This window comes from Colossoma macropomum, unplaced genomic scaffold (assembly GCF_904425465.1).
Source record: "Colossoma macropomum unplaced genomic scaffold, Colossoma_macropomum, whole genome shotgun sequence".
In the NCBI taxonomy this organism is placed as follows: domain Eukaryota; kingdom Metazoa; phylum Chordata; class Actinopteri; order Characiformes; family Serrasalmidae; genus Colossoma; species Colossoma macropomum.
Genome location: NW_023494803.1, coordinates 5,987,226 through 6,001,209, shown reverse-complemented (window position 1 = coordinate 6,001,209; position 13,984 = coordinate 5,987,226). Strand labels below are relative to the sequence as shown.

The 13,984-nt window shown below is 42.0% G+C and overlaps 1 protein-coding gene across 1 annotated transcript in view; it reads right to left on the bottom strand.

Moving 5' to 3' along the window:
• dlgap2a (discs, large (Drosophila) homolog-associated protein 2a) overlaps positions 1-13,984 on the bottom strand; it is a 404,743-nt gene that overhangs the window by 180,411 nt on the left and 210,348 nt on the right. The window contains exon 4 of the mRNA XM_036593314.1: positions 5,501-5,512. Coding sequence (XP_036449207.1) covers positions 5,501-5,512 — 12 coding nt within the window. The remainder of the gene's footprint in view (positions 1-5,500; positions 5,513-13,984) is intronic.

The following is a 13,984-nucleotide window of genomic DNA, read 5'->3' as shown; positions in this document are numbered from 1 at the left end:
GACAGACTCTCTGCCTCTATTTGTCAATGAAAAGTTGTCGTCAAATAAAATGAAGCAGCGATTGTGAAGAATAATGAGGGGACAGAGTTAAATTTGTGGCTGCTGATCAGGAGGAATAACTTTGGGCAGCTGGTCAAAGCTTTGGGAATTAGAAACTTAAACTAGGGAGTGGTGACACCCAGCATGGGTCACATCTCAACTCTGTTGTCTTGGTAACAGACATAACAGTTGATCATTGACCTTAGTTGAGTAGTTTAGGATAAAAGATAAGATATAATTCCTAAATTAAGATTGGATTTGCTTTTGTAAAAAGAATTTGCCAAAAATCTTATTTTAATCTTAATTCAGGACGAAACATTGGAAGTAATATGGCCCCCGATTTATATGTGTGCAACAGTGTGCACTCTAATCGAAATGGGTTCTATATGGTACCAAAAAAGGCTCATCTTGTAACAACAGCAGAACCCTAGTGCAACATGTAACCATAGTTTAGAAAAGTGTAAGAACCACATGCAAAGAGCCAGCGCTTTTGAGTTGGCATGGTTTTGTATGCAGTCCAACCACCAGCATTGCCTGCAGAAACACTTATTTTGAGGGTGCAGATAAGACTAGGTTAGGCTTAGGACCACTGTGAGGGTCAGGATTAGGTTTAGAGTACATGGATTTAACTGATAATTATTAAAATGTAAGGTAAATTCAAGATAAACATCTACAAAACATTTACAATGGGCTGTCCAAATGAAGTGTTACCGTAATAACTACTGTCCTAAATTCTGTCCTAGCTGATGTTGTCATGGTGACTAAACAGATAAGACTTCAGAGTCAGGATGTTTCTGTAATACAGCCACAGATTTTGATCAATGTGTTTAGAGAGAAGAGCCTAGTCCTGCTATTGGATGTATTTCAGGACCATGGACAGCAATGCTAACCCTTATATTGAGTTAACTGAAACAAATGGCTAATTCTAGGTTAATTTCAGGTCATTTGACTGCATCTGCATTCAGTCATCAGTTGCATCATGTGTTACCTTATTGTGCTTTTGTGCTTAGAGCTCTTCCTATAGGCTGAATGTGGAGGCTCCTAGTCACACTCAGTGGGTGTAAACGTGAGTAGTCGAGACCATAGCTCAGGCTTATTAGCGTAATTGGCCGCTCCGATCTGAATTTCTGAAGGAGACCTGGCTGACCTGTACTGGACAGAAGCACGGAGGAAGAAGCGTCTCTATGGGCCAATGCTTTCCTCTAACAAGCATTTCAAAGGAAATGCTTGGCCCCCTAGAGGAACACTCGTTTTACAGAAGAGCTGATGAACATAAAAACAAACCCACTCTGCTTGCGTCTGTGAGAAAGAGAGCGAGAGATGCAGATAGAGAGAAAATGTGTGTTTGTACGCTTTCACACTTAGCATCTACTTACTATTCCTCACAAATGTACAGTAATTATGCTGCAGTCATTCCACCAACAGTGATAATGACCAGGAACCCTGGCTAAAAAAGATTCATTTGAGCATATGGGATTGCGTTTCTGCGTGCAAAGAGAAATCGCTTTTTTAGGGGCCAAACACTCCATTTCTGAAAGAGCCTTTGACTCAGAGCAGCCTAAATACAGCTGAAGAAGAATGAATTGCAATTACGAGATGCCATTTTCATTTCTTCGACAAATGCAAGCTCTCATCCGGAGACAGACGGACATTAAAGTGCACATGTGAGGAACAGTTTCTGTGCTAATTTCACATGATAACGTTAAATATTCAGGAGATTGCTCGGTGTAGCATTGCATGGGGGGAAAACCTGGACCATCTGCTATCAAAACAAACAGCTTACTGAACGACAGAGACAATTAGCCAGTTTAGATCAGAGACTCAGAATGCTGAGAACTGATAGAATGGGTGCACAAGTGCTGTCCAGGACAAACTGGGAATATTTTTAGCCAATCTGAGACGTCCTGAAAAGCCCTGCAACATGGATGAAGCAAATTTGAGCTTCTGGTGATTTGAAGTTATATATATAACATATAAGTAGCTGGTTATTTAACATCTCTTTACTATGTACTAGCTTGCAAATATGTCTCGGTCACATTTAGAGCATTTATCTCTGCTAAAACACAAGTTTTGTCCAGTGGAAAAGAGGTAGTCAATTGTATGTATTTCAGCACCATGGACAGTAACACCAAACTACTGTATGCATCTCAGCACCATGGACAGCACCATGGACAGCAACACAGTACAGCCACGTGTGATTCAGAACCATGGACAGCAACATCATAGTATCGTATGTGTTTTGGCAATGTAGACAGTTACACCACACTGTTGCTGGTATTTCAGCACCATGCTTCGTCCAGTCCTTGCATTGGTGGTTCAGTGGTAGAATTCTTGCCATGCGGGAGACCTGGGTCCGATTCCCGGCCGATGCAACCACACAGTGCTTTTTTGGGGCAGTCGTGGGCTAAAAGTTAGGGAACCAGCCTTGTGACCGGAAGGTCGCCGGTTTGATCCCCTGAGCCGACTGTACGTGACTGAAGTCTCAACCCCCAACTGCTCCCCGGGTGCCGTGGATAGGGCTGCCCATCGCTCTGGGCAAGTGTGCTCACTGCCCCCTAGTGTGTGTATTCACTAGTGTGTATGTGGTGTTTCACTGCATGGATGGGTTAAATGCAGAGGTGAAATTTCCCTGTTGTGAGACTAATAAGGCTCAATTAATCTTTAACTTAATCTTAATCATGCTATAGTATGCCTTTCAGGACCATGACCAGCAACCATACCGCTGCTGTCGGAACAAAACTTTGTATCTCCATTTTTGTTGTTTTCCAATTTTGGACATAACTTGAAATCACCATGTATAAGTTCCATGATTAATGGACCAACAGGAATGACCTAAAATTATTTGGAAAAAAGTCTGGTTCCACTGATTTACATTAAACATAGAGTATGTTTTTACCTTCTTCTGTAAAGTTTGGAGATATTAGGATTTGATCTGACAACAACGAAATGCTATCCATGATTTGAACCTTTCCCATGAACCATAGCTGAAGGCAGTTTTAGTTTCTGGTTTCTGCTGTAAGCTTCTATAATGTGTTCAGATATTTGGCTCTCTCAGAGGATCTTTATCCATTTGTTAACAACATTCACAACACCTCCCATCAGGCTTTGCTCCCCTGTGATTCACAAACATGTCCATTGATGCTGCCCCCAGTGGGCTTACTTTTTATTGACGCTACACTGATTGCATTGGGAACCCCCGCACTGCCAAAGTCCCACCGTCCTATTTCCACAGCTTTCCACATCAACTCCCAGCACTGTTGAGCCTGAGTGTGCCAGAATGTGCCTTTGAACTCCATGGAGCGAGATGATTACAAATTCTAGGGGTGCCTTGTAAGTGCAAATAGCCAGAGAAACATTCTGGACAGAGATCTGATATCAGGAAAAAAGTTGTACATTCAGTCACTACACCCACACATAAACCCAAACTACACACAAACTACACCCACAAATGAACGTTAAAATACACACAAACTACACCCACACATAAACCCAAACTACACACAAACTACACCCACACATAAACCCAAACTACACACAAACTACACCCACAAATGAACATTAAAATACACAAACTACACACACACATAAACCCAAACTACACACAAACTACACCCACACATAAATCCAAACTACACACAAACTACACACACACATAAACCCAAACTACTCACAAACTACACACACACATAAACCCAAACTACACCCACACATAAACCCAAACTACACACAAACTACACCCACACATTAACCCAAACTACACACAAACTACACCCACACATAAACCAAACTACACACAAACTACACCCACACATAAACCCAAACTACTCACAAACTACACCCACACATAAACCCAAACTACACACAAACTACACCCTCAAATGAATGTTAAACTACACACAAACTACACCCACACAACCATAAACTACACACAAACTACACACACATGAACCCTAAACTACATACAAACTACACCCACAAATGAACCCTAAACTACACACAAACTACACCCACACGGCCATAAACTACACACAAACTACACCCACACCTGAACCTAAACTACATACAAACTACACCACATCTGACCATAAACTACGCACAAACTACTCCCACACCTGACCCTAAACTACACACAAACTACACCCACACCTGAGTCTAAACTACATACAAACTACACCACACCTGACCATAAACTACGCAAAAACTACACCCACACCTGACCCTAAACTACACACAAACTACACCCACACCTGAGCCTAAACTACATACAAACTACACCACATCTGACCATAAACTACGCAAAAACTACACCCACACCTGACCCTAAACTACACACAAACTACACCCACACCTGACCCTAAACTACACACAAACTACACCCACACATGACCCTAAACTACATACAAACTACACCCACAGCTGACCACAAACTACACACAAACCACACCTACAAATAAACTAAACTACACCAAAATGTGAACCTAAACTATGTGTATGCATAAACCTAAACTCACTGTGTGTACTTATCTACTGACCCAATATTCCTTCCTGAGCTTTCATAACCTAAACACACTACTTAAAGAGAGAGAGAGAGAGAGAGAGAGAGAGAGAGAGAGAGGGAGAGAGAAAGGGAGAGAGAGAGGGAGAGAGAGAGGGAGAGAGAGAGAGAGAGAAAGGGAGAGAGAGAGGGGGGGGGGAGCAAGACATAGGAGGTGAACAGGAGAAAGTAAGGCAGCACAGAGTGCGAGAGAAAGGGAGAGTTAGAGTATGGAACCCCTCCTCCTCGTCTCTGCCGCTCCATGTGGATGTATTTATGTGCGTATCTGTCCCGGCTGTAACGGACGGCGGATGGAGTTCGATTTGATTACTGCAGCGACGCTGAACAGAAACAGCTGTCTGAGCAGCGTCACCCAAATCCAGTTAAACGCCATTAACTCCGCTCCACTCTAAAGGTCAGAAATAGTATTAGGGAAAATGTTTCCGTTTTAATGCCCCAAAAGAGCCTGATAATTGGCTGATATGAAACATACCAGAAATGACTGCGCCCGGCTCATCTAACTCCACAAACTTCAGCCTCAGACTTTTATTAGTTATGCCAGCTGCTTTATGGCATTAAAGCGATAGTTCACCTAAATATTAGCCCAAATATACCCCAATAGCCAAGACTACCTGTGCATGATGTCAAAATATCATAATACATATTGTGTATCGTGAAAATGTCTTTAAGTAACGTATATTGCCCACCGCTTATATCAATATACAGTAAATTAAATTAAATTGAATCCATGTTCATATTTTACTTCCACTCGTACTTCCTGTGCAAAACTAAAGAAGCAAACTTAATAAACCAATGTCTTGGCTGATCGACTGCATTTGAGGGGGGAAACTGGTCAATTAGATTTTTTGCCAAACTATTCCTTTAACCTCTGCTCAAAGTCACTGTCCGTCAAAGACATTAAGTTACTGTCCAGCATCTCTTGCCTGGCAGATGTCATGACCGTATAACCACTCTTCGATGTAAATGGATTTCTAAAATTAAAGATGGACCGGACTCGGTCGTCGCTGTGGGACCCTGCATTAGACACTAATGTCATTACAGGTAGCTCTGGAGCGGGCAAAGGGCCCAGAGGGCTGGACAGATAGGATAAGAGGAGCTTGTGGAGTGTTACACTGGAGACAAGAAGAGACAGCCGAGCCTCACTGTTTCCTCACAGCTGCCAGCAAGACGAGAAATGGGCGAGACGCCGGCGTCCATGAGGATATCTGCGGATGGGATAAAGCTAATATTGCTAAAGTCCACTTTGGAGGGCCTTTACAATCTTGACCAATTTGAATCTGTAGTAGGACTGGGACAGTCAGCGGTTTTAATGAAATACCACATTATAAAACTCTATCAAAAGACACACTGGCTGTGTTTGCATGCAAAGATTTTTGCCAATCCGATTTTCATACATTCTGATTACAGATTTAGACTGGGGTGTTTATGCTCACTCTACTCAACAATCTGATGAAAATCTCCATTTACATGCGCACTACAAGTAATCTGATCCAAAATGATGCGCATGCGTGGAGTACCACTAGACAGAGCAGCAGTGAGCAGTGCTTGTGTTTTTAATTACTTTAAAATGATGTCAGACTCAGAAAAATGTACTTCATATGTACTATTCTGTTTTTAATTAGGGTTAAAAAATGAACTAAACTGCCTTTGTGTGCTGTTTTTGTACACTCTGAATAAAGGTAGGAAACTGTTACTGGGGCAGGACCCCTCTTGTCAAGGGTACATCTCAGGACCTTTACTTAGGTACAGGCTTACAGGCTATTGTTAACTGGCAATTACACACAGTCTCAAATGATGTTGTGGAGAAATGCAAAAGTAATGTAACGAGTAGTGTAACTAATTACTTTCCACAGGCAGTAAATAGGTAAAGTAATGCATTACCTGTTTTAAAAGTAACAAGCAGTGATTTTTTTAGAATTTTTTTAGAATTTAGAACCTTTGACAAACTGTGTTTGCACACAGAGGAATTTGACCTGCACATCTAACTCATCCATGCAGCAAAACACCATCATACACACACACTAGTGAACGGAACGCACACACTAGGGGGCAGTCAGCACACTTGCCCAGAGCGGTGGGCAGCCCTATCCATGTGTAATACGTTACTTTTTTGAGTAATAACCCCAACACTGCTAACAGCATTATTACAAACCAATGAGGTTTTGACGTCCAAAGGTTGGGACTGAAAGTGTTTCATCTAGAACTTCTTTTTTCAAATTTTCCATCCCACCTTAAACAATTACATTCTGGTGCCAACAAATTTTCTGCTCCACCTTAAATGCTGCAGCAGTTACATTCTGGTGCCTAAACATGCTGGAATGTAACTGCTGCACCACTTAAGGTGGAACGGAAAATCCAAATGAGAAGCTAACTTTAGCCTCATCAGAAATTGTTCATGCAAACTGCCATTAGCTTAGTGCTAACAAACTATGAGAATCCCACAGTGATGCTAGCAGAAGTTAGCATTACTGTAGAGGTGGGCTTTTTTCCCAGAGTTTTGACATTTAAGGCCCAAACTGAAGGCCTAATTCTAACAGACATGATTCACCACTGGTAACTATATCTATACCTTTATCTGAAAGAACTGCTATCAACTTAGTGCTAACAAACTACTAGAAACCCATAGAGATGCTAGCAGAAGTTAGCATTATTGTGGAGGTGGGATTTTTTAAGAGCTTTGATATTCAAGGCCCAAATTGAAGGCCTAGCTCTAATAGACAGGATGCACCACCGGTAACAATATCTATTCTTATATCTGAAAGACTGATGTTGTCATGGCGACAGAGCTAGTAAATGCTTGAAAAAGTGTTTCCTGTTAGATGGACAAAGCCCGCTGCACAGAAGTATGCAAACATGGACATGCAGATAGCCAAACAGAATGCAAGTGACAAAATGCTGATAGCTGTGGCCACCTTAAAGGGGAACAGATGTCAGACAGTATGTGTACGTGGGCAGAGCATGTGAGGCTGAGACGAGGCTGAGAGTCGTCCACCATCCAAAAATATCCAGCCAAGAGCAGCTCTGTGGTCAGAAACTGACCACTGATGAATTGCTAGAGGATGACTAACACAAATTGAGGATCAGCAGATGGGCTACAGTCTCTAACTGTACACCAGCAACATGCAGCTCCAAGATTTCTCCTGGTTGCATGAATCCTGTTTTACTCCAGATCGAACCAGTTCAAACCAGTTTGACTCGTCTGCAGCTTCAAACAAAACATTCTGGAGGCAAATGTAAATGAGTCGTTCGGAACATTTTTCAGACAGTTACCGAGGAGAACACGTTCTAATAAAAATCTTCACCATGGGACGCCAATTTGCAGCTCTGTCCTAATAAGTGCTCCAGCAGGACGCACCAGGAAACAATCAGCTGGTCTACAAGATCAGGGTCAGCATAAATCTCCTGTTTACAACGCAGCCGCTCGTCTCCCTTGGCAACTCATCAGGGTAAACACTTTGCCGGCTAAACGGATAAACAACAGGACGAGGATGAATGGAAGCAGCTTGGGAAGTAAACAAAGACTTTTCAAACGGCTCAATCGAGGCGGGCCGAAACGAGTCCCCCCTAAAAGTGAGTCCCGCCACATGCTTGGCCTCAATTTTATCAATCGCTCGGCGAGAGCAAAAGGTGGCCTCCCTCGTGAATTGATTTTTATGTCTGGTTCTGATTAAAATGAGCACAGAGGCTGCATAAAAATTCATGCTATTTGTTAAGAACTTCTCCTGCTCCATTTTTGCATGTTAAAGCAGAAGTTGGGCAAAAAATTAAAGCAATTGTCCCACTGGACACAAATGTAGCCAATCAGCCAAGACGCTTCGTTCTTAAAAGGGCATTCTGGCCTAAAACCAGATGTCATTTGCCATGTGCTCTATAGTGCAGCACCATACACCTCATCAGTTTCACAGAGTTCATGATTTTATATCATTTTTATGTTTTTTTCAGCAATGTTTTCTCACTACAATACCCAGCATGCCTTTCGTAAACACATTATACAACCAATGAGAATCGCTGTGGTGTCAATCAATCCTGACTGCTAGCCTAGCCACCAATCTGTAAGGCAATAAATATGACCAAGCTAGCATTGGTGTTACTCTTACCTTGGTTGAGTTCATGATTTTACATCATTTTTATGTTTTTGCTCATCAATGTTTTCTCACTACAATACCCAGCATGCCTTTATACATCACACAACCACTGGAAATTCCTGTGATGTTGATTAATCATGCCTGCTAGCCTAGCCACCGATCTACAAGGTAATAAATACAACCAAGCTAGCATTAGTGTCACTCTTACCTTGGTTGTCGAACAAAATCATAAAAAAACAGCAGCTCTATCTTTATGCAGTTCAAAATGGATACCAGACACAGGTTTTTACCCTTTCAGCCATAAAAAAGAAGCCAAATTAATGTCACATATCTAGATTTTCAAGTAATTGCCTTGCTAACTTTAGTTTTTAGTCATTTCTGTTGTTTGAGTCATCTATTTCAGTTACTACACTCACATAGCTGCAGTAACATACTGGGCCTAGTAGCAATGTTAGCTATCTGCCTTCCTTCTGTGTTCACCAGCAAGAAAAAAAAATCAACCAAAAATCCACCATAAAGCAGGTGTAGTTTTTCAAAACTTCTTTTTCCTTCAAGACCTCAGAAGAGGTGTTTTCTTGTCTTTAAACCAGACAATCACACTCCTGTGGCACCACTATAGAAGACGAGTAGGTTTACAATGTTTCAAAGATGTAGCAATGGTTCATTTTTTCATTTTGGCCAAAGTGTCCCTTTAAGTTTTGCACTGGAGAAACCAAATAAAGCTAACAAGTAATGGAAGCTTTCTCCTAGCAATTAGCATCATGCAACTGAGCACCTAAATCATCACATATTTGCCTCAGACCATGCTGAGTTGTCAATAGTCACTTTCCTCACTCAGATTCAGTCACATTATCCATTCACAGCCTGTTTGGGTCTTTCATTCAGTCATGTACTGCCTCTCTGTAGAAATTCAGGTCAGGCTGGAAAATGAATTGACTACGCTTTCCTGCGACGGGGCAAAAATTTCATAAACGTATGTTTTTCCACTCGAGGCAAACACAAATCAGGCTTTCACCTCGGCCTTTTCCCAGCTGAGCTGGCTAATAATTACAATCAATTTTGTGCAGACCAGGTTTGCGAACGAGCAGGTGATCTATGATTTTATTTTATTTCTTTATTTATTTTCTGGACGTCCTACAGACGGGGTCCCAATGACAAACGCCCAGAGGGTCAAGGACGCTGGGGACGCATGCTGATTTTCTGCTGAAGCCATGTACAACACAACCATTATTCAATCCACTCAATCTCCGGCATCATGTTGTAGTGTTAATCATAACTGCGAGTGGACGCAGTAATGGGCCTCCCCTTTGTGGCCTCATAAATCTGTGTTATGGGAAAAATGTAGTAACTAGAGCTGGATGAAATCCGAAAGCAAAACATGCTTACAAGTAAACACGTATCTGCTGACTGGGTATTACAAATACGTGGTGCCTAATTCGAACTGGAACAGGGCAGGCTTGCTTACAGTAGTTAAACCAGCTATATAGTGTAGGTATGAATTTAATTCCAAAACAAAAGTCTTTTTTCAGATGCCAACAAGATCTCAGGTGGCTACTCATGAAGCTACGTGACAGAACGTCTAGAACAGTGGTTATCAACCCTGGTCCTGGTGAGCTACCTTCCTGCAGAGGCTTGCTCCAACCACAATTTTCCACACCCACTACAGCTAATCAATCTCCTCCCATGTCCATGACTGGATCAGATGTTTTAGAGTTAAGTTAGGGGCGGGTCAGCATATTGGATACAGGTTCTAATTACTCTGTGCTGGAAGGTAGCTCTCCAGGACTAGGGTTGGAGACAACTGGCCCAGAAAGTATGCAGCAGCACCAAGACAAAGCAAGACTACTCTAGAATGTAGAACAGAAGATTAGATTAAAGACGTTTTGAGTTTGAGGCGACATATGCTGCCATCCAGACAACGTCTTTTTCAGAGAAGACCTTGATTATTTCAGCAAGACATTGTCAAACCACATTCTGTATGTATTACAACAGCAAAGCTCTATAGTAAAGCGTATAGTATATAGTAGAGCATGGTGTTAAACCGGCCTGCCTGCAGTCCAGATCTGTCACCCACTGAAAACATATGGTGCATCATGAAACAAAAAATACAACAAAAGAGACCCCGAACTGTTGAGCAGCTGAAATCATATATCAAACAAAAATTGCAAAACATTTAATTTTGAAAACTACACCAGTTGCTCTCCTCAGTTCCCAAACGTTCATTCAAAATGGGCAAATATTTTTCAAAAAGCAATAAAATTTCTTAGTTCCAACATTTCATAAATTGTCTTTGTACTATTCTCAATTGAATATAGAGTATATTTACATGATCTGCATATCATTGCAATCTGTTTTTATTTACATTTTGCACATTTTTCCCAACCTTTTTGGAAATGGGCTGCACGCCCAGATCAAGTAAGTGGTTGAGAGACTCTTCTAAGTCATCTCTGGTTTTGTGATTTGGGACGTGTCTAATATGTATACGCAGGCTAGGAGACTAAATATGGTAATGGTGGTCAAAAGCCTTTCTTTCCAAAGCATGGCGACATCTAGCTGGAAAATCACAGAGGTGTGACTAAAATGATTAGACCACCGCTGGGTTTGGTGAAAAACAATGAAATTCAGCCTATAATTCTCTGAAGGTAGATCACGATGCAGCACCCTGTAAAAGAGGACCCCAAAAGTATTTAAACTTGTCTAAATAGGGCTCATGAGTATATGTATTGTTGTAGTCAAAACCACTATAGGCAAGTCTGAATCATAACCAAGACTTTGTAGTAGGCGAATCTAGGCTGAGACTAGGAGTGGCAACCACCTGGAACACTATAGCACAACACACAACACAAACTGCAGACTTGAGCTTGGTTTGGCCTGAGAGAAAAAATACATATAGCTACATACAGAACAGAAAGAATAAACCGAATGATGGGCAAAGCATCACACGTGAACTCAACAAGCGTGAAGGCTGGAATAAACGAACAACAGGGTCGCTCTGTATTTCACACCATTTTCAGCTCAATTGAACAGCCCTGATCCAATCAGTCTGCAGATAAGGTCCTGAATTGCCAAGACTCAGGCAGATAATTAGTGTGAAAGATAAGAAATGGAGTGATGACCAGATTTTCCACATCCTGGACCATTTACACACTATAAGGAACTGTGACAAACTCTCACAAGAATCACAGGGCTCAATATCACTATACTCACTGGCCACTTTATTAGAAACCCCTCTCCTGTAGCTTCATGTTCATGTTAGTTATCCTCTAGCTCAGTTTCAGACCACAGAGCTGCTCTTGAATGGATATGAACTGCTGTACTGAGAATGATCCACCACCCAAAAAGTATCTGGACAACAGCAGTCCAGTGGTCAGAAACTGGCCAATGATGAAAGTTGTAGAGGGAGACTGTACATATATATATAGTGGAGTACATCTATAAGATAGGTGTTTCTAATAAAGCGGCCAGTCAATGGAAGCTCAAGGTAGGTGTTTCTAATAAAGTGGCCAGTGAGCGGAAGTACAAGGTAACAGCACAACTCCAGTCACTGCATCACTTGTTCTTTTCTTTTCTTATTTCCATCTCTTTCACTCTCTTTACTTGAGTCATTCAATTCATCTCTCTCTCTCTCTCTCTCTCTCTGTAGATCACCTGAGGGGATAAAGCTCCCTCACTCATTTTCTCATGCACTCCCATGGCTCTCACTGTCCACACACACACACACACACACACACACACAAAGAGCCATAAAAACAAATAAACTCTTACACAGTCTCTCTCTTTCTCTCTCTCTCTCTCTCTCAACAACCTAGTATTACCCTAACAACCACCTGGAAAACCACTGCAACCATGTAATAGCCACGGCAGCCCATAGTCGCTAATAACTATCTAATAACACTCTAGTAATCACCTCCAATACAATAACAACCACTTAGCAACACCCTAGCAACCACCAGAGATACCATAACAATTGCTTAGTAACCACCTAACAGTACCCTAGCAACCACCTGGAACACCACAGCAACCCTGTGTCAAGCACAAGAGATTGCAACCACCTGGAACACTATAGCGACCACCTAGCAACCCCCTAACAGCCAAGGAAACCAGAGTCACCATATAAGAACACTCTAGCAATCATCTCCATTACCAGGGCAACCACACAGCAGCACCCTCCTGACCACCTGGAATAACATATGAATCCCTTAGCATACCTTAGCAACCACCGTAAATGCCACAGCAACACCATAGCAACCACCTGGAATATCATAACAACCACCTAGCAACACAAGCACACATATGAATCACTTAGCATACCCTAGAAACCACCTTAAATGCCACAGCAACACCATAGCAATTACCTGGAATATCATAACAACCATCTAGCAACACTCTAGCAATCCCCGCCATTACCATAGAAACCACACAACAACACCCTAGTTACCACCTGGAGTAACATATGAATCACTTAGCATACCCTAGCAACCACCTTAAATGCCACAGCAACACCATAGCAACTACCTGGAATATCATAACAATCACCTAGCAACACTCTAGCAGCCCCGCCATTACCATAGCAACCACACAGCAACACCCTAGTGACCACCTGGAATAACATATGAATCACTTAGCATACCCTAGCCACCAGCTTAAATGCCACAGCAACACCATAGCAACTACCTGGAACACCATGACAACCACCTAGCAACACTCTAGCAACCAGGAATTACAATATAAACCCAACAAAGTAATCAAAAACAATCAGCAGCTGCTTTCAAGCATTTACAGCTTGCTTTATCAAACCTACTTAAAGCTCCTGCACAAACTTTCGCTTCTAGTTCTATTTCTATCATCCAGATCACAACAGCGAGAGCAGCCCTGCAGTATTTCATAGCTGTGTGTTCCATCGTCCTCATCTTCAAGAATCCAAAATACAAAGTGTTGTTTCAAACTTATTTACTGTACAGTTCTATAATAGGAGCATCTAAATGTTTCACCGCTCCTGTAGGGTGGAGCTCCAGAGGAAAACATCCCTGTGTCTATATGCAGTGATGGTCATGGTTTTGGTTATGGGAGGCAATCAAATTCAGTCTTAATCCAATAAGACAGCCAGTCAGAGCTTTATTGATTGTCCATGTGAGACACAAAGCAGAGCACAGAGCTCACAGTGCAGCGCTGATCTGCTGCGCGCAGGACAAGAACTGAACCTCTGAACCACATTCTGCCTCTCTCTCTCTCTCTCTCTCTCTCACACACACACACACACACAGTGCAGAGTAGTCTGGTGTGTTCACGTGTTTTGTCGTTGTAC